Below are 27,851 nucleotides of genomic sequence, written 5' to 3'. Positions count from 1 at the left end.
AGCGTGGTGATTACTGCTCAATGCTCATGCCTTCTCCTTGTGAGAAGATGCCCTTACCCTGCAAATAGTTACGAGCTGGATCAAGTCAGATAAAATTTGTTTGTAAAACGTACCACTACAACATTCATTCATAGCTCGTCATCACTGTCACTGAAAGTCTTAAAGATTGTTTCTAGCCGGACCATGAGACAATGATTTGAAATAATCATCATAAATTGGATCACTTATTGGCAGGAGATCTAAGAGATCTTTGAATTTCAGAGCATCGATATTGATAGGCTCATTAGAGGCCAATGGCAAAGCCACTTCGGAGACTTCTCTCTTTTCTCAGTTCTCTTAAACCAGAAATACAGCAACTCTTCATTTTCACTCAAAGAGTATTTAAAATCTACGTCATTAGACTTTTCATACATCAACCAGAAAATACAGTTCTAACCAAATGTAGTTTTGTCTGTTGCAGTATTTCTTTTGATAAAATGAGTAGGCAGTCAATAGTTTAGAAAATGGAAGATCAGATTCATTCGTTAATTTTACATCATGGCGATTGCTGGTCATTTTCATTTATCTCGGGGAACGGAGATGGTGCTGTTTCTTTTTTGAAAATGAATCTTTCAATATCTGCTTAACAGGCAAGATATTATACCGATTTGGACCTGGACAACACTGGATATAAAATAAGCTACTCTATTTCTTCTGCCAAACCGTTAATAAAATGCCATAAGCATGATGCGATTTCATCCGCACCTCTTTGAGCTATTCCTTCATACATAACATAATGGAATGTTCGTTTAGTAATAACTTTGCGGATTTTTAAATTAAAAGGCCAAAGTTTCTTTTATAAAACGTTATATCAAGTAAGGGAGAAGACCTGTTAAGTTCACAAGTAATTTTATTTGATTTGGTACAAATAAGTTAAGGGATGATAATAATTATTCAAGTTTGGTCTAATTATGTTAAGTGCTCTTACGTTGTAAATTGCCGTTCGTTAATTGAGTATTCGTTTTACAAGTCTATGTTAAGTTATATTAATATATTTGTATCAAATAAAAATATTTTTTTTTGTACTTAAGGGGTTTTGATACAACCTATTTAAGGTATTTCTACTATCAGTAGGCTTATGTGACATAGACCAAACGAAAGAGGACGTTTTTATCAGTATAGATGGCCAGAAAACAGAAAATGGCCATTTTTGCACTTACGAGGTATATACCAAACACCACAGATATTTTGCCTCGCAAAAACGACTGAAATTAATAGAAAGCAAGAACGATTTTATCTATAATTACTGTGGATAATATTTTTGCACTCATTCATGGAGTTTATGCGCTTCAATAGTTCTTGGGGTGACTCGAAATATAGTTTTGAAGTGATGGTTGATGATTTTAATTTTTATCCTAATATTTTGGTAAATTTTTATACTATACCTACCTCGTAATGTAACAGCTTATATATTCCTCCGATATAGTTACGTACAATAAACGCATTCTTATAATAAGGAAATTGGTCTTGGGTGTACAAAGAAAAAAACGAATAGTCCTTGTAAATCACTTTATTAACAAAGATATAAATTCAATATCGGACAAAATTGAGGTCATGCAATAATATTATTTAAGGCACAGCCAAGCAATAAATGACTTTCGGTGTTAACAGGCAACATATAAAAGTAATTATAATTAATATAAAATACAAATTGCTTAAAATTCTAAATTGTGTACTTCTTATTTATTAAAGTGAGACGCTTCCATTGACTCGAACGCTTCCAAGTTAATGTTTATTCTGGAACAAAAATAATTTATTAATTAGGTATCAAGACAATTTTGAAAATAATAAGATTGCTGAGCTGGATCATGCATGAGTGGCTGAGTCGTCAGTCGCGAAAGACGTAGGTTACAACTCGCGTTATGCTTGATGATCGGAATTCTTAAGTATTTATTTTATTTAAATATAAGCTTTTAAATGATATGAAAATAAAATTTAAGATATAAGTAGTTGAAGAGGAATTAAATTGTTTCCCATTAGGTATCAATTGTAATTTTAAATAAATTTTTGATGTTAAAACACCTATACAATATCTCTACAGCCACTAAAATAAGCTTTTTAAAAATCTTTGAATTGCACTCTGCATTTCTCCATCAATTTTTTCTATTTCTGTATCTGAACCTCCTACCTAAAAGACAAATGTTAATTTTATGCTTATACCTAAACCATAAAGTACCTCACACTCCTAAAGTATCCAAACAATATATTTACAGTAAATTTTTCATTTCATATATCAAAAACATAAAATTCACGGAACATACTTAGCAAAGCTATTCTGCAGATCGTTGGCCTTGCTGGGATGGCACACGATGGCCAGCTTACTGCGCTTGGTATCGAAGAGTGCGGGCAGCCAGCGCTCGGCCGCCGCGTGTGCTTCTGCCTGTGTGACCGCTGCTATGGCACATATTAGCTCTCTGCAAGGAATTATCGAGCAATTTCATTAGAAAAAAAAAAGACGGGTTGCACTCCGGGAGTGCCGGCAGAAGTGAAAACTTGATTATTAACGTTCAGCATGTTTGATATTTTATTTTGGAATGGTATCCGTCTTACGCATGGAATATAAGGGCTAAAAAAAAAGTCCGTCTTACGCGCTACGCTTTTTCGATCAGGCCACGTGTCCTGACGCGAGTTTAAGATTTTATACCCAACGCCGCTAAAGAAGTTTTCACTTCAAAAGAACTAAAAATAGATATGAGCAACTTGTTTCTAGTACATTTTTGTGATTTATATATTTAGAAATTTAAGACAAACGGATTTAAAACACGATTTATTCATTCTATTACTATCCCGCACACTTTGCAGTGAGCGTGGTCACGAGGAGACGGAGACTTCATATTTCCTGTCATGGGAAACGAATGTTGCTGTTGAAGTTTATTTACATTTAATTATTCTATGTACGTTTATGCAAATATATGTATTTGTTGGATGTGAATTTGAATTGAATAATTATAAACGATAAGAAATATTAACTGTAAGACGAGATGAAGGAGTCGAAAACAAATATTAATATGAGATCCTTATAGCATTTATTTAATGAAAAATAACAAGTACATAATTTTTCATTGTAATGAATAAGCTATAAACATTTTAAGATATCTTATATGATGTGCGGTGAAGTGAATTGAATTTGAATTGTAAATTAAGCAACGATTTCACCATTTAATTTTAAATTAATAAAATTTAATTTATTAAAAATTTAATAAATATTAAAAAAACCTAAACACAGAATTCCAGTTATCCAATATCAAACGAATTATCGAAACAACACGAAACAAAATGTAACTCACCTATTATAGCAAGTCCCCACTTGTTTCACATAATTAGTGAGCGACTGTCGCACCACGTCCGCGGGACACTTCTCGTTTTCTACAACTTCAAACAAAGCTGTACTCTTCGCTGAGGCAAATAGTTCCTCATCGAACTTGCCTTTGGCGAGATAGTCCTCCTGAAATTTCACATTTTCAGATCTATACGGACAATGTTTTTCATGGAAGCTTTATCCTAATTGGTAGAAACAATCTATTGTTATTTTCTTGTCAAATTGAATCCTATAAAATTATGGATGTAGAGTAAGAATATTTCATTTTATAAATTCATCTTTTTTACAAAAAAAAAAGAGATGAACGTATGTTATTCCTCTATTTATCTTAATGCTATAGTTCAACAGGAAAAAACAAGCAATTATAATAGTTTTTTAGTATTGAAATGTTTTATAAATGGGACATTTTTAAGAGTAGGTATAAAAAAAATTGGTTGTTTGTAAAGTAGGTTTACGATCGAGATGTTTACGTGATAACGTCTTATTGGTGGCAGCGCTCGAGATGAGACGGGAGATCGGTCCGTCTCTCTCTCGTTATACCTGCGATCGCGCTCGTGAGGTTTTGGTGTGACACAAGTTTCTGAACATGTCACCCGACTAAAACGATTTTAAAAACGTTATAACATCAAAAATTCGATCACCCCTTAATTACGATTACTACAGCAGTGCTCACCAAGATAGTCTTCGCCTTAGTATACGCAGCGGGTGCGTTAGTGGCGCGGTACAGCGACAGCACGAGCGCCGCCTCCGCGGGGGCCGCGCGCACCCCGTACCCGTACGAGAGACCGCCGCCGCGGATCTCGCGCCACATCGGACCCTGGGACATTCAATTTAAACCATTGAGGCATAATTATTTTATTATTAAGTACGCAAATGTCAAATCACCGTCTTTGTTATGATAATTTTTGTAACTTCGTGAACGCTTGTATTATTGTGAATAATTAGTTTATATTACATAGTGGGAAGATATTATCGTCTAAGATACAGGCTCGGCCTAGTTTAGACGATAATGCCCATAGTTTTAAGTATTATGTTTATATAAATTGAATGGCATACACAGTGTGAATTCACTCTCATAAAGATTTTTATTATTTTATTTATTATAATTACCTACTAGAGAGGGCACCACGAACAAAATCTGTGCGACAAGCCGGCTAGTGAGTCATACACTTTGTAGATATTCTGCCTCTTATTACTTATAAAATCAATGTAACAAATAAAAATTGAGTTTGAGACGATTGACTCTAACTCGTGTTAAAAAAAAGTGTAGTAGCGATGTCCTCTTTAATTAATTTAAAGAGAAATCATATCACACTCTCAGCTTAACTTTAAAGTTCCAGTCGGATCGCCTAGATATTCTAATAATATGCCGTTCCATATGAAATTGCACAATAGTAATCTAGGCCATTATTCAGGCATTTCTCGCCTTACCAAAGAATAAATTAAAAAAAAAACATTAAAAAAGATATCAACTCAACTGGAATAGAGGAGGAAATTTGACTATATTTTTTGTCTAAAGTTATAATTTAAAAAGATATTTGCTATTTGTTATGTACTTGGAATTGGAAATCAATAAAAAAAGTGTTTTTTTTTTTTAACTTAATCAAATATGTATACCATAAAATATATATCATAGTTGTATTGGGTATACTGACAGTATACCCAATACAACTATGAGATCACACAGTACCTAATAACGTTATTTGTAAAATATTTTTTGAATCAATAGTTACTCGTGACTCGTCACTTTGGACAGAGCATACTTAAACACAAAAAAAAAGAAATACTTAATTTTTTATCAGAATGCGTTCCACGCTGCGTATTACAATAAAACGCAAAAAACCAACAATAAAATAACATTAGTGCTGCGTCGCTATATAACTGACCTAGTTATGTTTACTGCAATATTACCTCTAATTGTGTAAAGTAGTTAAGAGCGACAGCAAGCGGCGCGGTCTCTAGCAGCTGATGTCCCCTGGGCCCCGCGCTGAGCTGCGCGAGGAACGACGACTCCAGCCCGCCCACGCCCACCACGAACCCGCCGCCCCAACCTGACATTAGGTCTGAATCGCTGTATAGCTTCGGCCTAAGAAAATAAAAAGGTATGGGATAATTGAACTAGATATTAGAAAAAAAAATGTGTGCGTGTACTAGTGTACACACGTAAGAAGTGAAACTTCTTTATGTCCTTAATTTTCAAAAAATAATTTACTATATGCAACTTTACAGAAATACGTCGAATCACGCGTGGTAGGGATAAGAAAAAGATGGCACGTAACGAAAAAATGTTACACTAAATTTTTTTCCAACCCCGATAAAGAAGTTTCACTTCAAAAAGTCGTGAATTTCCGGAACTTAAACTCGCATCCTTTGATTAACCGTGGCAATGTTCTACGCGTGATCACTACGCTCGACGCATCGTCACTGTCACCATTCCACTTTAGAAATTGAATTTCTATCGCTTTTATGTTGATACCCCACGTCATCTATTAAATGTTGTTTAAGGTGATGAATTAATTTTTCTAACATTTACGGCCCTTTTTAAACCTTCGTAATTTTTATATTATTAAAGTTGTCGTGATGAAAATTCTTGACAAGAAAGTTCAATAGTAACACAATACGTCTATCGTTTTAGAAACATGATTCCATGATATTTTCTCGATAGAAAAAAATTACAAAGTTCTCATTGTTATTTTTTTTTAATCTCTGGCATCTTCAAAATAACAAACGTAAAGTTACGACTTTTTGGATATTAACTATAAAATATACAACCTATACGTCTACCGAGTTAGAATTTTGAAATATGCGATGGTTTTGAAATAAACAAGAAATACTTGAAATTAGCGCGCGACCAGCCAATATAGCGAGAGCCGCCCTGTACCTTCCTACCCCGATCGCTGCACGAGTCATTCCCGCTACGGCCGTCACACGGGGAACTTGTGTCGCTCGCGCAATCGTAACAAAGGGTGACAACACGATTAAGACAAAATGAGACAAATGGGGACAATAAAGAAAATAAGAAGAAGAAACATAAAGGTTGGAGGAAAAATAATGCTTACAATTGGAACAAATTAATGAAGTAAGTTGGTTTTATTTTAAATTTGATGATAATTGTATTATAGACGATGTTTGATATGTACCCCTGTTTTAAGTACATAACGAATGTGTAAGATTTTTTAATTTATAGCATAGATAATCTTTTCAGAAATCCGGAATCCAGATGGAAAATAAACCCACTGATTGTTCACAATGTGAACCCACTCCTTCGTAAGTACCTTTATTCAGTCAAAAATGTATGTTATCAACGCTCTACTGGTTTTATCGCATGATTCCATTTTTAGCAAAAAGCAACAAAGTGCAAAGAAATAAAAAATCATGGTGAACTTAGTGGAAGTATGGTGGACGTAATATGGAACAGGAGCTCATTGGAGTAGTATTATATTTAAAAAAAATACGAAAAAATTTCAAGAATTACATTTCTTAGTAGGTGGTAGATAAGTATGTTGTATAAAGAATTTGATGTTGATATTTATTTCATTTATACTTACTACACCTGTGCGGGAAATTGCTTAGTACTAAAACAGGTTTATATTCATATTTACATAGTAATGTGAGTTTTCATTTCGAAAAATTTTGTGTAAGTATATTAAATTGAGTATTTATATTTATTTATTTATATATTTATTATTTCTTAGTACATATTAAGTTAAATAATTCTTTTTTTGTGTTGTATTGTAAGCATGTACCTAGCTATGTTTCAGTGAGGAAGAGGACCCTACAGGTCCCTACTACAGGTCTATATGACTTAAAAGGGAAGTTCCAAATGTTTGTGACCACACCGCCATGCTGACCAATAAATAAATTGTTTAAATTGTTTAATTGTTTAAATTGTCCGTATTTATGCAAAATGGAACCACTCGACAAATTTCGTTTTTTGCTTTTATTGAAGAATACTCATCCAAAAGTGGTCTAAATTCTTATACAAACAAGAACCACATGATTTTTACGTTGGAAACAAGGTATACTAAAAGCAGAAAGGAACCACCAGCAACAACGAATACTTACATATTAAGCAAAACCGAACCACAGCACCACGGGACTGCTTTGTTCAAACAAATAAACGATATTACTATCATGTCATTTTATACAAAACAGATCCACACCTACTTGGTACCATTATACATTACACATATTTCTATTAATAACAATTATTTTTAATACACAAAATGGAACCAGGTTTCTGTGGTATGGTTATGCGTAAAATAAATACATAATTTAATTGTAATTTTTTATTGCAAAATAAAACCACAAGCATTCGGTTCTATTATGCATAAATAAATATTGTAAAACATTCTGAAAACCATCATCGCTATATGGAACCAAATGCCTTTACTTGTTACAATGCTTCTCATCTTTAAACAACGTATTTCATTACTTAAGTGCAAAACTCCGATTTTTTAAGTAAAACGTCGAACATCTGTCAATATAGGTGACATTCAGCGAAGTAGTTCGAATACGCGACGGTGTTTTTTTCCTCCGCGAAGTAAGTTCTATTGTTTTTGTTAATTACCTTTAAAATTAAATGTGAAAATGTTTAGTAATAAATAAATAAGCAAGCAATGGGTAAGAAAAGCATTGGAGACGAACACCGAAGATAATAATGAAGATACAACGGGTAAGTAGTTTTATTTAATGCATATAAGTACTTATTGAATCTGAGATGCAGGTACGCTTTATCCACTTTTGATTCATTCCCGATTGTGGTGTGATTTTAAGAAGATAGTTCATTAAGTAAGTACAAGAGGAATCCTCTGTGGATTTACGTATTTTAACGACAATGTCGTTGTTCACGAAGGCGAGTCGAATTAAGAGTCATTTTGTTACGATTCATCTGTCATTGTGAGATGAAACTACTAAAGTCTAAACCATAGAAATCTAAATAACAAGACACATAGAAGTGCTTTATTGTCATAATTCGTATGAAAACCGCTGTCGCCAAAATCAACACATTCAAACCGAAAGCTAAACAGTACACACAAGTAAACTATGCCTTTTATTGGACAGCTCGATTTTAGTGAAAACTAACTTAACTATTAAATTAAGCTTTTGAATATGTATCCTAACGCACGAATTTACGGTTTATTTTAGAATAACATCCCTAAGTATATGAGACTTTTTGCTCCAATACGAACAAACGTGATAATAAGAATGGTAGACTGTGTCATTCATTGTTATTTCGATTACTATGGTGACACTCGTAATACTTGTAAATATTCTATAATTTTAAGGAAAAACGGCATTATTTCTAAAAAAATATATTTTCCGATGAAATATTATTCCTTTATAAGTATAATTACAACTTGTGGAAGAATTTCCGCAATGGGAATTGCTGAAACACACCATGTATACACTCATACGTCTCCAGAGCAACTGAACAGTGACGAATGCAACTGGTGATGTGCAAATCACCTGAGTGGCGACAAGGTCACGCACGCTTACGACTTCTAGTGTCTTGTTATTTAGATTTCTATGGTCTAAACCCTGTTTTAAAAATAACTGTCGATGATCTAGGTACCTACCTACTATTTTGGTAAAATACGTTTAGATGTATTTCTGATGCCGCTGTAACAACAAATACTAAAAACAGAATAAAAAAAGACGTGTGGCACTCGGGGACTGCCGCGGTAAAGCTATTGCATAGCATGCCTTCAAGCCACACCTCCGAGCCCGTCGGAGTGAGGTTTTTTCGTAACGGAATTTCTCGATTCGGTCCCCGCGCTCAAGGCCCGCGATAGAAGCTATGCAATAGCTTAATAAATATTTAAGAAGCTCCCATACAATAAGCCGTGATTTTTTTGGCGTTTTTATAGATAATGGTACGGAACTCTTCGTTGCGCGAGTCCGACTCGCACTTAGCCAGTTTTTTGTACATGGCGCATGTACATACAACATACTTAGTCGTCTAGTAGGGACACGGCTTTATAAGAACTAATAATATTTTGCTGTCGCCATATACCTACCTACGTATAAAAGCCACGCGGCTTTATTATTTTGATTTAAAGCTTTTTTCTTTTTATTACAGAAGATAACGAAGAACCTTATACGTCGCTGCCTCTGGAGAAGCTTTCTTCACCTTCTAGCGATATTCAGTGCATATTACATCTCATTCCACAAGATGCACAGTTTTTATAACGGTCTCATTAGTGATGATGCAATAGAAGACCACATAGATGGACTAGACACGGTGGATTTCGAAATCCAATTTGATGATAACGTCGAATAAACGTCCTATATAAGTATTATTTTATGTATTTTATTAATTAAAGCTTTAATTACGATATTATAAATACATAGTTTCATTTATATCATGAAATCCCTGGGATGTGGTTCCTTTTTGTATAAGAGAAAACCTATCAATTGATAAATGTTAAAAGGAACCACATGCACATTTTCTTAATTATCTAGAAAGTTTAAGAATATTCAGAGCAAATTTATATACACATACTTAAATAAGTAATTTATCAATGAATTTAAATAAAATAAATTTTAATTTTACTTCATCTAACAGAGCTGCAAATGTTTTTGTAAATCCTTTGATATCTCAGAAGTGCGTTTTTGCTGGGTGGTTCCTTTTTGCTTAAATACGGACAATTAAATTGAGTTCCTGGGTGATCTGGAAACACAATTGGGCCCGGAAGATGGCGCTGCAGTCACTTCTCCTAATCACATGAACCGATTTGGATGAATATTTGTGTGCACATTTCATTGTTGTGGGATGATTGGTTGATTCGTTTTCACATTAGCTAATATTATGTATTTTTGTTGTTAGAAAGTAAACTTAATTTAATGTTTATAATACATTATTATTGGTATAAATAAGCCAGTGTTCGTCTCACATTGCTGTACCTGCCTACCTACCCTACCAGGGCCTAACTTTGTTCTGGCTATTTTATTTTGATTATTTGTAATGAATAATTACAATTATAATAGAGTGCAAAAAATAAATACATGCGTATGCGTAACATATTTTGTGTTTTTTTTTAAACAATTTTTTTATTTAAAAAAATATCATTCCGACCGCGGCTTTGCCCGCGTGGAATTAGGTTATATCGTGAATCCTGTTTTATCCCACAGAAGTGTTCAGTTCGGATAAAAAGTATCCTATGTGTAAATCCAGGCAATTAGCTATATTTTATCAAAATTGGTAATGTAGTCTTGACGTGATTAAGTAACAACTAACAAAAAAATATACAAATTAACATCCAAAGTTTCGCATCAGTTTTACTGTATTAGTGATATCTTCCACTCTTGACTTTGACTGAGAAGAATTAGGGTTTATAACTTCTTTCAGAAATAGTACCTTTCATTTCTGGGCATGACGTAATATCTACGTCAGCATCAAATTCTATCTAAATCAATTCAGTAGTCCGCGTTATTGTATACCATTTCATTTTTTCAGAGTAACAATATTTTTTGTTATTTTAAAGATTATTTATAACCTGTATTATTTTTTAATAAAGTAAACATTACGAAATAATAATAATTATTAATAATGTCTAAGTAGTTGTTAAAAAGAAGATTATTTGTTTATAAGCAAGAAAATAAAACCAATAAATCAACAATTAAATATATGTATAACAATATTATAACTGTATGACGACTCCATACATGTTTGTCCCGAGTCGGCCAGCGGCAGCGCGGCGAGTTTGCAAGAATGACTTCGCGCACACCCGCGTTCGCGATAGCGAGCTATAAGACTCCGCCCACCAAGCAGTGGATTTTTTTTTGTGTATCGTCTTAAAACATTTAAACTATGTAATATGAAACATAATTTTGATGATGGGATTGGGATTTTCAATATTCGAAATTTATTAAAGCCAAGAAATTCCGTTGAGAAAGAGAGGTTTCACCATACTCTAAAGTAGCCCAAGTCTTTTTCTTACATCCGAAAAAACAAATAAACATGCTTTCACATTGATAACGTTTGGATTTCATAAATCTGCTAAAATTCTAAACTTACTCAACAGGTACAATTTCATTCGGCCTTGCAAACTGCTTCCACGGCTCCGTACTAAGCGTGTATCTTTCCAAATCACTCGCTAGATGCAACCACGGTTTAGCCGTTATATTGTTAAGTGTTTCTCTAGCTTCACTCAACGCGTTCTCAGCTGAGTCTCCACCAGCGTTTAGTGTTTCTATGAGCTCTTTTAGGAACTTCTGTTGACGTAATACTGACGACCAATGTACGTTACTATCTTTGCTATATAGGGAATCGCGTAGTATGTCGTATACCATTTTGTGTCCGTTGCGACGGACCTGGAAAAGACAAAATTTTATATTAAAAACCGTTAAAATATAAAATAAAATACAATAAATAAATGCTATAAAATATCCTAATTTCGCCACTGAAATTACCAGAATAAAATGACTCTTTGAATGGTAAAATTTTGGTATAAGAAAGTTGTATGAAAAATATATCCATACCTGAGCAACATCATTTATCAGTCTTTGAGCAAAGACAAGCAATCGTTCCTTGGTCAACTCAGCAGCATACAATACTTCGTACAAATGATTCACTACTTGTACATAGTCTGCAGGTTCACACTGAAAACCATAAACAATAAATTGTATAAAAAAACAGAAATAAAAATATAGAATACAGCTCAAAAATGAAGCTCAAATTCCTTCAAATATAAAAAAGAGTAGAAATTTTTTGGGAGAATGATAGCCAAATTTATAACACAATGCAAACAATATTTTAGAAATTTGGGAGATTTACAATTTCTGGTAAGGATTTTTACAAGCAAGTAAGTATCTTATATGAAGTAAAACCCTGTTGGGCTTTAATGAATAAAAGGGGCAAAAATTTACATTTTTTTACAATTTACAAAACAAACAGACACTTACCTTGGTCTCAATATGCACAAAGTTGCCATACTGTCCCACAGTGAAGTTCCCCGACTTCCCAAAGCCTATATCATTGCTAAAAGTGACCGTCAATTGTTCAGTAGTAGCGATGACTTCTTCATGTGGTATCAGTTTATCCCCACGTCTCACTGGGCACTCGGCTAGGGCGTTTAGATGTAGGGGGAGCCACTTGCGCGTGCGCTGGTCTATGGACGTCGTGTCTAGGACTATGTTGATCTATGGTTGGGGAAAGTAATATATTTATTGGCAAATATAAATAAAATTACACAGTTTTATCATAGTATCATTCACGAAAAGATACAGTAAATCATTCACAAAAAAATTAAACATCTGTGAAAGTACTGATTTCTTCATTGAATAGAAATAACTCATAACCTTTGTTAAAAAATTATTTATTATGCACAGTAAAATGAACCTATTTTCTGTTTGACAGAGAAAAGGTTGTGATAATAAAATTATTCAGCTCTATTTTCAGTCATTTTTTAAATGTTTAATGAATTATCAAGTATAGTATAGCACACTATTAGCTAAAAAAGCCGACTCACATAAACAAAGTTGGTCTTCAAGCTGTGCACTCTAGTGTACAGCGGCACCTCCTTCAAATCGAAGTACGGACAGGGTTCAGTATCTGAGCTCCAAGTGGTGATATTGTGACACTTCAGGTTGTCACATGAAGGCACGGGCACTGATGCTAACGTGCCGGGAGGGGGAGGACGCTGTAAAAATAAAATATAGTAGGTACCAAGAAGCTTAAATCTAATACACTGGAGATTTCAGTATGAACATTAACTTGTAACAAGAAAATATGACCTTGAATGACGCTTGTATGTTTTTTTATCCCTTTCACACCTAGATAGTTAGTTAGGTTAGTTAATGTTCATACTGAAATCTCCAGTGTATTAGATATAAGCTTCTTGGTAGGTACTAATAATATGGTCCCGGAAGAATTCAATTAAATATTGGTGGTCCGTCATTTAAGCTGCTCGATGGAAGGAACACAGTGGGGGTTTTAGTTGGTGAAAATCCGAGATAACCTACGGCTCCTTCCCCTGCGGGCCGTTGGTATCTATGCAAGATTTCTCCACTAAACAAAAAAAGAGCCGAGAGATGCGTCTCTCAAAGGCCGGCAAAACAATCGCAAAGTTACCCGACGTTGCAATTGCTTATGAGCGGCGCTGATCACCTTACATCAAGTGCACCGCCCGCTCCGGTTGTAGTATAAAAAAACGAAGGTACCAATAAATATGGGAAAGTTTCTAAAACGATAAATTCTTTTACGGAAAAAGAACTGAGAGGATCAGTTACGTTGTATGAAACTACTTTTATCGGTGTATCATGCTAGTAAAGTCGCAGGATGAATGTGGTAATAGAATAGTTTTTTGTTTGCTAATATATAGATAGATAATACTCTATTGCACACACATAAATTAACATTAAATACAGATACAGTAAGACATATATGTTTGTAACACATTTATAATATTATCACACAAAGTGATTTTATTATAATGAGAAATAATATAAATAGCATGATATACAAACACTTCTAAAAAGCAATTATATCACATATGACTAACACAGATATATTATTTTTTATGATTATGTATTTTATAATAAGCAATAAATATTATCATCAAATGACACATACTTCATAATTGAAAGAAAAATTAACTTAACAAGATAAAGAATCTATTAATCAATATTATCTTTATTTGGAACTTTATTGTAAGTCACAATAACCGTTGAACCAACCTCATTGAATTCCATAGCTTGTTCCAACTCCTTGGCTTTTTGTGCCAAACCCGTTTCTCCTAGCTGCACTCTTTGTTCTTCCAGACGCTTCTTTTCTTCTTCTGCCATTCTGAAGTAAAAGTGATTTAAACAATTTCTTTAATATAAAAAAAAAAATTGGTTGCCTGTAAAGTCGGTATACGGGCGAAAGTTTTACGTGACAACGACTTTTTATGTCTGTCTCTCTCGCTCTTAGGCGGGCTAACCATGCCCGCGTGCCTCTCACTCGCTCTCATTGTGAGCGCATAACGTGAGCGGAGCGTAACGCAGTTTCTTGAAGTGTCACCCGGCAAACCAATTTATAAGACGTTGTCACGTCAAAATGAATCGCAAAATGTGTTGGTAAGCGCATAACTCGAGAACGAAACCAATTTTATTTATCTTTTTTTATAATATTCCTTGTAGTACGAGGGTGGTTGTTATGGAGAGAAAATGAAAACATGTACCACGGGCGAAGCTAGTTTAAAACATAAATGAGAGGCAGGATTCAAAAATGGTAAATAAACTGGCAATATTCATTAATTTTCACACTTTAGACATGGTCTATATTTATTACTACAGTCAGAGTAATATTTCATAGATTAATTTGCTTAAGGGCCGATTTTTCAATGCTTGGATAAAACTTATTCGTCGAATAATGTATAAAACTACCATTTTAAAAACATATTCTAATTGCCCGTATTTGACAGTTTACGTGACATTTTAATATTATCGTGTAATACTTTATTGGACGGATAAGTTTTATCCAAGCATTGAAAAATCGGCCCTAAATAAAAGTAAATATCAATATTACAATTATTATCACAAAATACTTACTTAGCTTGCAGTTCGATACTTGGCGACCCAACAATAGTAATCACATCATCTGTGAAATACTTCTGCAGTAAGCCCAACCAAAACTCGGAATTTTCCTCTAGCAGTTCATACATTGATTCTTGGGGGTTCATTCTTAGTCGGAACTGTAAATATACAGACATTTGATAAAAAGAGAAATTGAGATGTGAGAAAATAATTTGATTAGTTGTTTTATGATGAAATAAATGAAAAATGTATTTAAATGTGTTTAAACCATAAATGCATCTAATCTGGGAAATGGATTATTAAAATGTATAAATCAAAGTATCGAGAAGGAAGGAAGGCTATTGTTATTGATGAAAACAAAACACTAAATATAGTAATAGGCATGGAGATTTGCATAAAAGTTGCTGCCACACACATACCAAATAATAGAACCTACGTCAGAAACAAACTAGTATTTGTATACAATAAACTTACATCTTCCTCACTCTGTGAATACAACGCGTCACCAATACACCGGAACGCGACTGCATGATGCGGGTCTGACTCCAAACTTGCTATACTTTCCCTCAACTGCTTTCTTAACAACACTATCATTCGTTCCATATCGATAACTTCTTCACCATTCCTGAGGCTTTTTAAACATGTTTGTGCTTGCACACGCGCAGCTTCCAATTTGTCGATCGGTACATTGTCCAGTTCTATCTTGAGTAGGGACGCGATGTTCTCAGTTACGTTGTATGAGACCTGAGGAATTAAGTATTATAAAATTAACTAACAAGTGTGATTTAACTTTATATGAAGCACATTCGATATGCATTTGAGATATTTTGTAAGTTCTGTAATGAACCACAATTATCGAATGCATATTTAATAATTTAATTCTTGAATCTTGAAATTACTAATAAACAGATGCAATAATATTATGCTGCTACAATAATATTAATATTTAAAATATAAAAATATTTAAATACTAGCGGTCCGCCCCGGCTTCGCCCGTGGTACATAATATTTTCGTTTTCTCTACATAAGAACCATCGTCGTACTTCAAGGAATATAATAAAAAAAGAATTATCGAAATCGGTTCAGCCGTTCTCGAGTTATGCGCTTACCAACACATTTTGCGATTCATTTTTATATATAAGATTTCAGGACAATTTTCACACACGGCACAATCTGATCCCATACTAAGCTTTCGCTTGTGTTATGGAAACCAGATGGCAGATAAACATACATATATAATTTTTAAATAAATACTTATATAGATAATTAACACCCAGACACAGATAATATAAATACATTGAAATAATTCTTCATTCATTTTTTAAATTCTGTTAAACAATATATGTATCTTTGTATTACTCATATCAGTCTTAGAAAAAACAAACTCACATCACCCGCAAGCGCATCTTCCCGCTCCACGAGGCAGCGCTGCAGGGGTGCCGCAGCAGTGTCACACAGATACCTGAGCAACACTGCACACCCCGTTAGTTCCTTTATCGAGTTCGCTTCCGTGAGCAGCGGTCCGCACCAACCGAACAGAACCTGTTTGAATATGGAATGTTTTTGATCATAGATAATAATTGTTTTCTTTTTCTTGATTTAATTAATTTTAATCTAAATATTTTTAAATCATATTTTAAATTCTTATTAGAATTTAAATTAAGCATATAAAAATAGTTATTAAATTACAAGCAAATGTTGTAACATGATGATTATAAATTATCACACTTTGTTGACACTTTACAATTATTGTGTGAGAAAAATCATAATCTAACAGATACAATGCTTTATTACAATTTAACAATGTCATGTTATATCTTACTTGGAATTTAGTATGCCATAATTAAAGAAATAAATATTTCAGGACAATTTTCACACACGGCACGATCTGATCCCATACTAAGCTTTTGCTTGTGTTATGGAAACCAGATGGCTGGTAAACATACATATATAATCGATACTAATATTATAAATGCGAAAGTAACTCTGTCTGTCTGTCTGTTACTCAATCACACCTTAACTACTGAACAAATTTGCATTAAATTTGGTATAGAGATATTTTGATACCCGAGAAAGGACATAGGATAGGTTTTATCCCGGAAATCCCACGGGAACGGGAACTATGCGGGTTTTTCTTTGACTGCGCGGGCGATGCCGCGGGTGGAAAGCTAGTTTTATATAAATACTTATATAGATAATTAACACCCAGACACAGAGCAATCATACCTGTCCACAGTCTTCAGTATCAGCTGGCCACTGTTCCCTCAAATCTCCATAGTTGGGAGGCGGTGGGATGGTCTGCCATGGCTTCACCCATTCTTCTTGGGTCTCTACCTGCCTCTGTTAATAAAATACAAAATTAATTTAATTTCATATGCACATGTATGCATTCAGGGTGGGAGATATTAAGTTTCTTGTGTGATAACTTATGCTATATCACTTCTATGGGAGGCCTTGATTATTGTTTTAAAAAATGATATATTCACATAGACTATAAATTGTACCGAATTAGGGCAGTACTTTTTGATAAGATTTTCAATTTTATAAGCTTTAAAGCTTCATGATATTTATGGGAATTTAACAGTTGATGTGTTTATAGACATACAACTTATCTATACTAATATTATAAAGAGGAAAGGTTTTTTAATTATATATGTATGTATGGTTTTCACGCATAAACTACTGGACCGATTTTGATTAAATTTGGCACAGATAATCTTTAGACCCTGAGAAAGAACATAGGCTACTTTTATTGCGATATATTATGTAGCACCGGCGAAGCCGGGGCGGACCGCTAGTACATTGTATAAATAAAAGTAATCCTAATATTTAATAAAAACTATACAAATAAATATTTTTTTTTTTTTCAATTTGATGTGTAAGTGTTGAAAAATGTCACTTTATTGTTATCATTAACATTAGAAGTAGAGCATGTCCAATTATATAAAAGCCAACATTAACGTTACAAAAATCTGAATTCTAAATATAGTCAGCCTTCACAAGGCAATAAAAACAAGTATTCACACAGGTATAATACCAGTTCTAAATCAATCCTACTGCAGGTAAATGGATATATTACTATAGATATGTATGAAGTATGTACTAACCTTTGCAATGATGTCATCCTCCACAGTGGCTAATGCTTTGAACACATCATCCGCTTTAATTTGCCCAGTTAAGATGATTGTTAGATTTTCTGGCCTATAAAACTTCTTGTGAAAGTCTCTTACCTGTGAAAATTATTAATAGAATTGTTAATAAACATGTTAATTTAAAATTTGACTGCTTTCTTTTGTGGAAATACATTAAAACTGCACAAGAATTTTTGATACACTGCCAAAATTGTGTGGTTCAAGATAATTTTAAGGAGCATTTCAATTTCTATGATTGTATGGGCTAACTTTAATGTTAGTTGTAGATTCTCGCAGATTCTTCATGATACCACCAGTTTCTGAGGAGTAGCCACTGTTGGGATACATGGCACGTTGCAGTCTCAACTGGCATCTGAAATAATACCAAAGGAAATGCAAACTAAGAAATTTATGGAAAAATCACCGTACTCATACAAGTTTTTAAAACACAGAAAATAGTTTCACTTCAACATATGTACACATGAACTTATTTCGATTCATTTTCAAGTGCGGAGTTTAATTATAATTTTTAAATAATTGCCTTATTGGAAAAAAAGTAATTAAGTAGTTTTAATTGTAATAGAAGGTGAAAACTTGATAAGAAATTAGAATTTAGAATTTAGTTTTATTTAGCCTAATATTCAATAAATAAAATATTCTTTTAATTCTTATAATATTTTTTAATGTACCTGCTGTCTGCAGAATTCTCTCTTCCCTGCATTTCGCAGTAAACCACGCCAGCATTGTCACCATCTCCATCAATGTGGTGAACTTCCGTTATAAAGCCCTGGTCTGTGAGGGTGGGTCTCAAAATGTGGTCCAGATATATTGGCAGTAATGTTAGCATACCAGCATCACCAGCCGTATAAATCGTGTAGCATGTGTGATCAATGTCTGTCCAAGCATTTGTACCATGGGCCATGCAGCGATTTGCCAATAAATCAAGTATTCCTTTATAGGGATACCGTTCCGATCCCAAAAAGATGAGATGTTCCAGAGTGTGCGGCAATCCATCATCATCGTGTGCCTCCGTCGCTGGTTAGAAATTCACAAATTTAATATGAATTATTAATTAAATACGATATCATCTGGAAAAAACGTTAGTGCATCTTTCTATTCTTTGAAGTAAAAGTATTTTATTATTTTTGTGATATCATTGCTACTATAGATGCACGTGTGCTGGTATTTTATAAAATATTAAATATTTAAAAATTACTTACCTAGACAGAAAAATCCATTTACAAGAGGACCTTCGACGTCTGCAATGATAACGGTTAAGCCAGTTTTTTCAGACACATACTTTTTTACCGGTATTACATCGGAAGCTTTAGTGGAAGAAGTAAGTTTAAAATGAGACATTTTAAACAAAATCTCGAGATCGCCTATTCCTAATATGGCAGATATTTAAAAAGTTTACAACTAATTAAAATAAATACCGTCTACTCATCTGTAAATACACAAGTAGAAATGCGAAAAAACAAGAAAAAATAAATACTTGTATAGATAAAAAATGTCTTAAATGACTTTGACGTTTAAAATTGTTTTTGGTATAGTCAAATGCTGTCAAATGTTATCAATCAATGTCAATTTATATACATGTGTAGAGATAAACTACGATAACATGGCGCGCCCCTCCAAAATTCAAAACGTTTGAAAGTATTTGTGAAAGTATTTACAATGCACCACCAAGATTCACAACGCATAGTGTTGTGCTAAAAAAATCCAATTCGATTGTGTTATACACGGATAAACATAATATTATAATAAACCAATAATAAACTTATAACTAACTAATTATGAGGAAATTTAAATAAACTAGTAACAAGTGGCAACATTGTTTTAGGCGCCGTCCACGACGCGTGTGCAAGGATATTGCTCTTCGGGACTTCTTTCATGGCAAGCACTCTAAACTGGCTTTAGATCTAATTTACAATTAATTTACAAGGTAATTCACTAGACTACCTAGACGTCGACGTCGACGTTCTACCCGTTCAATTTTAGCAGGTTAAATATAAAAAGTAATATAATTTTATCACAAGTTTATCACATAGTAATTAGAAACTAACCTAAAGTCTAGGCCACAGGTCTAGGCCATAGTCTAGGCCCTAGGGAATCGATGGGTTATAATTTTGATTCAAGCTTGGAATTTGAAAGGAAATTAAATAAATACCAACAAGCATATTAAAATCTGGATAGTTGGTATTTATTGGATAATATCTGACTTTATTTTTAGCCAAGTAGGTACTTAAACCACACACTACTTATACTAGCGTTTAGCTCCTATGTAAGTATTATGTATTCTGTAATAGGGATTGAGAGTTCTTTTTAAAATAACCACAAAACTGATTTTTAAGGTTTATCAAACTTAACTAAAAATTATGCTTGATACCTAGGAAGGCGCGAACAATACTGTTAACAAAATAATATATTTTAAAACCACCTAATACATAACAAATGTTGTTACTTATGATGTTAGCTATCTTGTCCTGCGAGGTTGCCGGTGTTTTACAAGTAACCCTGTATATGTATAATACTAGCAGTCCGCCCCGGCTTCACCCGTGGTGTAGGTACATGATTACGTTTTCTCTTCCTAAGAATCATCCTCGTACTACAAGGAAAATTGTAAAAAATATTAAGTATCGGGACAGGGACGGGAAGTGAATCAGCGTATTCCGCCATCTAGGCGACGACGGCGCGGCGGACTTTGGCAGAAGACGCGGGTTCGAATCCCGCCTTATTATTGTTTTTTTTTCTTTTCTATATAGAGGAAAATAATAAGACATTTTTTTGCGTGTACCCAACCATACAAACATCTGAACTATTTCACAAAATATAGACGCACAAGCGGTCTTCGGTCATGAAAATTTGATGCTAGCCCACATAGGTACTCTACTAGGTACTACCACATATTGTAATACCACAGTATTACCATATTTCCTACAGTAGTGCGACGAATGTACTTGTGCACAGAAACGGAGGGGAACTGGCGGGGGTCGGGCGACGCGGGCCGCGTAAAGCAAACACGCTTAGTTTGCTTTACCTAGCGCGAAAGGACGACGCAGTCGTATTTTTTGTGTAATAATTTTATTATACATAGGTACTTACATATTCTATTATGGCGCGCACAAACTATTCCGTTTACGGATGTAAATCTACATTGAAATCCCAGAAGGAAACAATATTTCAGAAAGATTGTATTAATTGTATCTGTTGAATTAAAATCAAAGCTATGTATATGTTGTCCTCATTATTTTCTAATCAGATTGTACATCCCAATGCGAATGCATTACTTAGTTAAATGTTATAATATACAATTAAGAACATCCAAAAATAAAGTGTCCACGTAAATAATATTTAGCAGTGCAATATCTGTAATTATATATTTATGAACAAATAATTACCATCAGATTTAATAATCGCAATTATTTTGAATGTACATATGAATAAATGATTTCATCATAATATTAATAATCACAATTGTTTTATTTCCCATTTGTTGCAACCCTAGCGTATTTTCGTGTGGCAGCGTAAGTACCTACGCTGGCGGCGGCATCGCGCGACATCAAAGGCGATTCCTTACTGTAGGAAATAATATTGTAATACTGTGGTAATACTGTGGTACTTACCTTATGTATGACAAATGGCAATCGGGTAACGATAATTCTTCGCAAATAATAAGTGATGACATCTGATAACAATATCCGATAAAGAAATAAATATCCACGATAAATATTTCCCGTTTTGCGTCTTTTATCAGTTAAGCCATTTGGCCGTACTCTGATATATATTTGCTTTGATTTAATGATTTAATAATATTCCTATTCCTCCTATCACCTTGTAGCTGTTGTGAAAATATGGGAATAGCTGGTAACGTGAATTTTATGGTTTATTTATTTATTACAAAGGTTCCAGTTCAATTTATGCCAATATCTACCCACTCAGATGGATTTAAATCGATCACACTGACACTATCCATTGAGTTACTACTTATGTACTATGTACTACGTACGTAGTAACAACGTACCTAGTAATAATACCTCAATGACACTATCATATTTTTTTAGAGTTCCCTTTTGCAGATTAGGTACCTCTTGTTTCACAACTGATGATAAATATTAAATTCTGTAGACTTTTCCGGTTATATGAAGTAGATATGTACTTACAGTTACATAGTAATACTGTATACGTAGTATATATTATTATTAGTCTGTGGTAATACCTATACATATCATCGGGTTCTTTAATCTTACTTTATGATTATTATGTAAATACATTGAAGTATCAATTATTATCCACTGTAGTTAAAACAGTGACTTCATTAATTAATAAACAAAACGATTAGTGCCAAATGAATCTTGTTGGCATTAAAACCTAAATAAAGGCACATTGGGTACTATTTATTACAAAGGTATTAGTGGAAAAATATGAATGGAAAAGTAGTGCTATTATAATATAGGTAGTTAGTCTATTAGTAGCTAATGAAATTAGCTTCTAGTAAAATTAATTGAATGGAATTATACAAAAAATCTGATTTCAGATTGTATTTTTTTGTTGTTTTCAGGAATAGATTTCAGTCGAAAACGAGGTAAAATAACATTTCATCCATTTTCTTCTCTTCTTTTAATCGTTATACAATAATACAGCCCATAGTACATTTTTTTCGCCACCACATGACATGGATAATGTTAATCAGTGCTACAAGGCCATAGATGTCATCGGGCTTAATCGAGCTGCCTTGATTTGATGCGAGGAATCTAAAATCACACAAAGTGCCGTTATAAAATAGCAGTTACTATATTAACATGATGGAATGGTTATCGTGCACGCGGTCACCATAAATTATTATGTCCCTATTGTTGTGAGACTTGGAGCAGACGGTTTATATTATACTTACTTTGGATTGTCTTTTTTTAACTTTCTTTTAGATATGAGATGTTCGAGTCACAATTAGCTACATATTTATCTCTTGCATAGAGTTTTTGCATTCTTACTGTGCAAATACCAAGATAGATTAATAACCTCCTTAATATTTATATTTCATATAGATATAGAAAAAAATACACACAAAGATAGAAAAGAAAGCGGTTTCCATACTTAGATATCCGCGAAAAATGTTTGATTTCAAATGTAGAGCGTAATAAATAATTAGTTTTTCATGGTAAAATTAAAAACATTCCCCTTGTTTTACAGTTTATTTTCATTGATTCGGTATAATATATATATATGCTCAATGCTCGCTCACAGCAATAGCTCAAAGCGATATATTTTGTTAACTATATAAATTTAAAAATATTATTATATTCTGTCTTAGTTATAAAAAATTATGTAATTTTAGTTAAGTAACTGCCTTGTAATGTTTTGGGTATAGTACATACCTGTAAATTACTTGTGTTGGAAAATAAATAATAAAGAATAAGAGATTTTTATTAGATACCTAGTTATTTAAATGTTAAAATACCGAATCTAAGGAATTGTTAAAATACCGAAGTTTTTATTTATTTCCATAAAATGTATTTGGTGTAAACTTCCCTTTTAAAATTTAAGTTTTGATAAAAGTAATGAAGTAAATAGTTTTATTGATAAAACATTGGGACCTCAATTTTAACAAAGTTATTCAATCCAATATAAGTTAGCGAATACTTTAGGAGATTCAATAACACAAAGATAAGCGAGGGCATAAAATTAACGAATATCTACGATGAAAGTTTTGCTTTCACTTTGTTAAGCCATAAGCGATAGCCACATCAAAGTGTTTATCCAGTGTGCATATTCAAAGCAGCTTTTTAATTCGCTAATACTCCCTCCATCATAATCGCACACTCAGGCCGAAGAAAGGTGAGGTGAGAGATAGCTTCAATCATATTTAGCACAATAACCAACATCTCGACTTTCGAATGCACTATAGTGTCGGAGGCTGATTGGTGTTTTTGTGCACACTTGAATGGTGAGATGCGTTCTTGGTGTTTCTATCTCCCACGGTGCTGTATTATCAGTTGATTACGATCACCCACCCCACCGGGCGCTGCTTTCCGCCTAGTTCAGACATTCACACAGTACCAAGCACGCGTGCTCAGTGGTGGCGTTAACGTCCAATTTTACGATAAGTTCCGATAACATAAGTTCGTGTTTGATTGTATACAAGGGAGACTTTATCAATTGTAAGTGTGTATAATTTAATTTTTGTAAATAACTAATTATTGGATTGGAAATTATGTAGATTTTAAACGCGATTAAATTCATGTGAAATTAGTAGCTAGGTATTGCTTAATTTTTTTTTATGTTAGAAACTAAAAATAGTAAAAAAGTGATATCTTGTATTATTATGGAGTATCTTCCAAGAATCAAACAATTGATAACCAGTGATTATGATTTATTTTAATATAACGAATTAAATAAATTTTGCTTACTGGCTGTGACATTTTTGCGGACTAAAAGGGAAGCCTAAGTAGTTATCGTAATATGTAATTATTTTTTTTAATTTTATTCGTCGTTATTACAGCAAGCTTTTAGAATTTTGATTGAAAATAAGTAGATACATAAAGCTATCTCATTCATCTCTACTACGTCTCAAAAATCTAAATATTCTACTTACCTAAAAAAAAATAGTTAACTAAAAAAATATTCAAACCCTTATTTTCTTTTAATTAAAAATTTTATAATTTAACTGTACCGTAAATATTGCAGGTAAATAATAAAGACATTAATTCATTTATCTAACTTCGTATAACTCGCGTTTGTCTCACAAAATTAATATTTTCTCACACTGTAATTCAAAAGTCTGATTTCACATGAATTAGGGAGGTCATTCATGTGAAATCAGACTTATTTAATGGTTATTTCTGTGAATCCATATTGTTTTGAATGTTAAGACTTATGTAAAATTTTACTTTCTCGAGGACTGAGCTTGTTGTGTACAAATTGAATGAAAACTTTATTAATGATATCATTTAAAACATGAGTTTATTGATCTTCACTTTTCAATCTTCACCGAGAAAATGGGATACTTAGGTACAAGAATAAACATTGTTTTTTGCATATTTTTAATTGATTTTTGTTTATCGTTTACTCTAAAGATATACATATGTATATACAAAATGCTAATCCTCTGATGATAACACATTTGTGATTGTTATACTGATTACGATTACGTATAGAAAAAACTTATTAAGTCTTATCTTCTATTACGTAATTAGTAAAGAATATAATATTATATCATAACTCACTACGTGACTTATTATTTAGTAGATATTATTTCAATAGGACATTGGTTGCGCCTTAGGTTGCACATTGTCAGTATAAATATGAAACTAAAATCCTGGTGTTCATGAATTAAACAACGCAACATTCTTACTTTACGACTTTTTAGCAGTTTGCCTTGAAAAATAACATTGTCCATGCACTTAAAATGTATTGAAGATTTAAGTGCTAATTGAAAACAAAATAGACTGACGGACTGAAGCGATGCCAATGTTCTAATGTTCAGTACAAAAAAGATAATACAAAAAAGGCAGAATCATCATAATATTCAACAACTTACAATACAGTAGTGTGGTAGAGACAATGGTCTCTTTGGTCTTTAAAAATCCATGCTTTGTTTATGAAAGGAGTTGTCATACGTTTAACGTCAACACTACTTTTTTTAATAACACAGATTGTGTTTCCTAACTGCTTGCACCATGTTCCGATTATTATTATAATATTATGCTACAATGAAGCGACTATTGCATGCGGAAGCTATTTCTTCATAAACGACTCGTTTTTAATGGCGACATTTCTATCAACTCAGAGATACGGAAAATAGGAGAAATTATTGATCTTACCGCCTTTTTTATTAATTCTTAATAGTTAATACCTTACTTTAAATTTTTACTGCTTTCAAATGATATCCTTTCACTTTGACGACTCGGTTGGCGCAGTGGTAAAGTAACTGCCTACTGAGCCGATGGTCCCGGGTTCGATCCCCGGTCAGGGCAAATATTTGTGTGATGAACTCAATTAAGTATTTGTTCTTGGGTCTAGTTAATAAAGGAACAAAAAAACTTCCTTAATAAGCTTAGAGGTCGATTTTGATTAAATAATTAAAGCAAATCAAATATACTTAACTGGAATTTTTTTAATAATATTTAAATTTAATTTAACCTTAAAATAAAATATGCTAAAAGTTCAAAACAGAGTAAGGTTAAGAAAGAAAATATGTATTATAATAAAAACTAAAATAGTGCGCCTGATATAAACGTTATTATTGTTTTAAATCACAACCGATTATTTAATTGCTATTTTATCCTTATCTGTTATTTTAACAATCTGTAATTAAATACAAATATTTTTTTCTTATCCATCAATTTTTAGATATAATCCAAACGTATAAAAATAATTTGCTTATTATATTCACAAGCACAACGGAATGATTGATGCCTTTGATTAAAGTAATTAGCAATTTATACATAGATTATTATTAGTTACTCTAGTCAAGGGACATACCTACAGTGTACGTAAATAGGCAATATGTAGGCAATAAATAGGTAAAGCCATTAACTTTTTCAATCAATCACTTTAACCATTATTATCAATCTATTCTACTTTAATGAAGATGTGGTTAATTATAAAGCTATTTAGTTTTCATTTTGAGTGTTCTCTGTCATTTACCTATTGTTTTTCTAGAATTTGCGATAAGTAACTAGATACATTATAAATTTCTTCAAACATTATTATTTAGAAACAATATTATTTTTAAATTATTTATTTATATGTAGTAGTATTTACGCGACTGAATCTTTGCGCCATTGTTATGCTAAGGACGTATGTAGTATATTATTATTAGTCTGTGGTTAAGGTTATATATGATTTATACTTAATCCTTAACTCCAGCATGAAAATTAATTACCTATTGCTGAATTATTTAAAGATCGGTTTGGATTGAAGAAAAACTGAACGAAAGAGAAGAAGAAGTAGAGCAAAGGAGTAAATAGTAGTACAAGAGTAGTTAGAGTTTCTATATGGATGACGGATATTTTAATAATGAGATTTTTATCTCTGAGTAGTTACTTAGGTAAAAATTTTATAACTATTCATATTGTATGGCTGTTGTCACAATAAAGTGCTTCCTATTACGAAACCAATAATTGTGTTTTACGCAAACAAATTATTACCTATTGTCTGCGTTGCTTATTCTGTGTCAATATGAAGCTAGGTAAATAGCAGTAATGCCTCTGTAAACATATAAATAAGAGCCTACTTTTATTTAATATACTTAATATTAATTAGACCTCGAAGTGTAATGTATGGGAGTGGCATGATATCTTATTTTTGACGTAAAGCTTATAAATATTAGGTTTTGCTCTAGTAACTAACTAGTTATAGAAACTAACTAGTTATAGTTCGCAATTATTTCTGAATACAACTAACATAAATAGTATTCAGAAATTAATTGCGATTTGCAGCCATCAAAATACGAAACAGTTCAACTTGTAGTCTATATTATTTTTTTGTGGCTCTATATTAACCCTTAATTTGGCACGGATAAAAATATTCAAAATATATGAATTTGACAATTTTGTGGTTTCAGGAGTATGTCATAAAGTTCTCGAAAAATGAAAAAAAAAATCTACCATTGCCCACTGCTGGGAAAACTGGTGTCCGTCACAGCGGACACTGCCAAATTACGGAAAATAAAAACCACAGTTAATTTTATTTTTTTTACTAAAGAAAAATACAGAATAGAACATTTTAGAACTGTATTTGATACCGAAGTACAGTTTATTTTATATGGAAATTAAAAAAAAAAACAATTCATGTTTATTTTGTATGAAAATTAAAAAATAAGTCTAAATTCTTCTTCTGTT

At 32.7% G+C, this 27,851-nt stretch overlaps 2 protein-coding genes across 3 annotated transcripts in view; one reads left to right on the top strand and one right to left on the bottom strand.

Annotated features, from left to right (window-relative positions):
• Positions 1–1,539: 1,539 nt before the first annotated feature.
• On the bottom strand, positions 1,540–19,496 carry LOC149490648 (uncharacterized protein C05D11.1-like). Its single transcript, XM_089706879.1, has 18 exons — positions 19,230–19,496; positions 18,699–19,044; positions 18,280–18,382; positions 17,986–18,108; positions 17,105–17,218; positions 16,268–16,420; positions 15,353–15,622; positions 14,894–15,036; positions 14,039–14,147; positions 12,832–13,002; positions 12,266–12,502; positions 11,843–11,962; positions 11,379–11,674; positions 5,270–5,444; positions 4,032–4,175; positions 3,327–3,484; positions 2,301–2,453; positions 1,540–1,776 (listed from the first exon to the last, which is right to left on the bottom strand). Exons 1-18 carry the CDS (start codon positions 19,366–19,368, stop codon positions 1,719–1,721), a joined length of 3,012 nt encoding a protein of 1,003 aa, XP_089563005.1. The 5' UTR covers positions 19,369–19,496; the 3' UTR covers positions 1,540–1,718.
• Positions 19,497–24,018: 4,522 nt separating this feature from the next.
• The window catches only part of LOC149490646 (long-chain fatty acid transport protein 4-like), a 42,665-nt gene continuing 38,832 nt past the window's right edge, over positions 24,019–27,851 (top strand). The window contains exon 1 of one of the 2 annotated variants that reach the window (XM_089706918.1): positions 24,019–24,167. The gene's annotated coding sequence lies outside the window, so the exon portion shown is untranslated. Of the gene's footprint in view, positions 24,174–27,851 lie in introns of both variants that reach the window. The other variant, XM_089706927.1, reaches the window with a different exon arrangement.

The sequence above is a fragment of the Colias philodice genome, chromosome 2 (genome assembly GCF_061535455.1).
Source record: "Colias philodice isolate Cphi_HAF_F1 chromosome 2, ilColPhil1 Martin Lab GWU primary, whole genome shotgun sequence".
Lineage (NCBI taxonomy): Eukaryota > Metazoa > Arthropoda > Insecta > Lepidoptera > Pieridae > Colias > Colias philodice.
This window is presented reverse-complemented; position numbering and strand designations above follow the sequence as displayed.

Bases quoted from the DNA above. Each gene is read 5' to 3' on its own strand.
- LOC149490648 (XM_089706879.1), bottom strand. From the start codon at position 19,368: ATGTCTCATTTTAAACTTACTTCTTCCACTAAAGCTTCCGATGTAATA. The intron at 19,045-19,229 runs GTAAGTAATTTT...ATTTCTAACCAG, and splicing joins AAATGGATTTTTCTGTCTAG to CGACGGAGGCACACGATGAT. The intron at 18,109-18,279 runs GTTAGCCCATAC...TAATTTTCACAG, and splicing joins AATCTACAACTAACATTAAA to GTAAGAGACTTTCACAAGAA.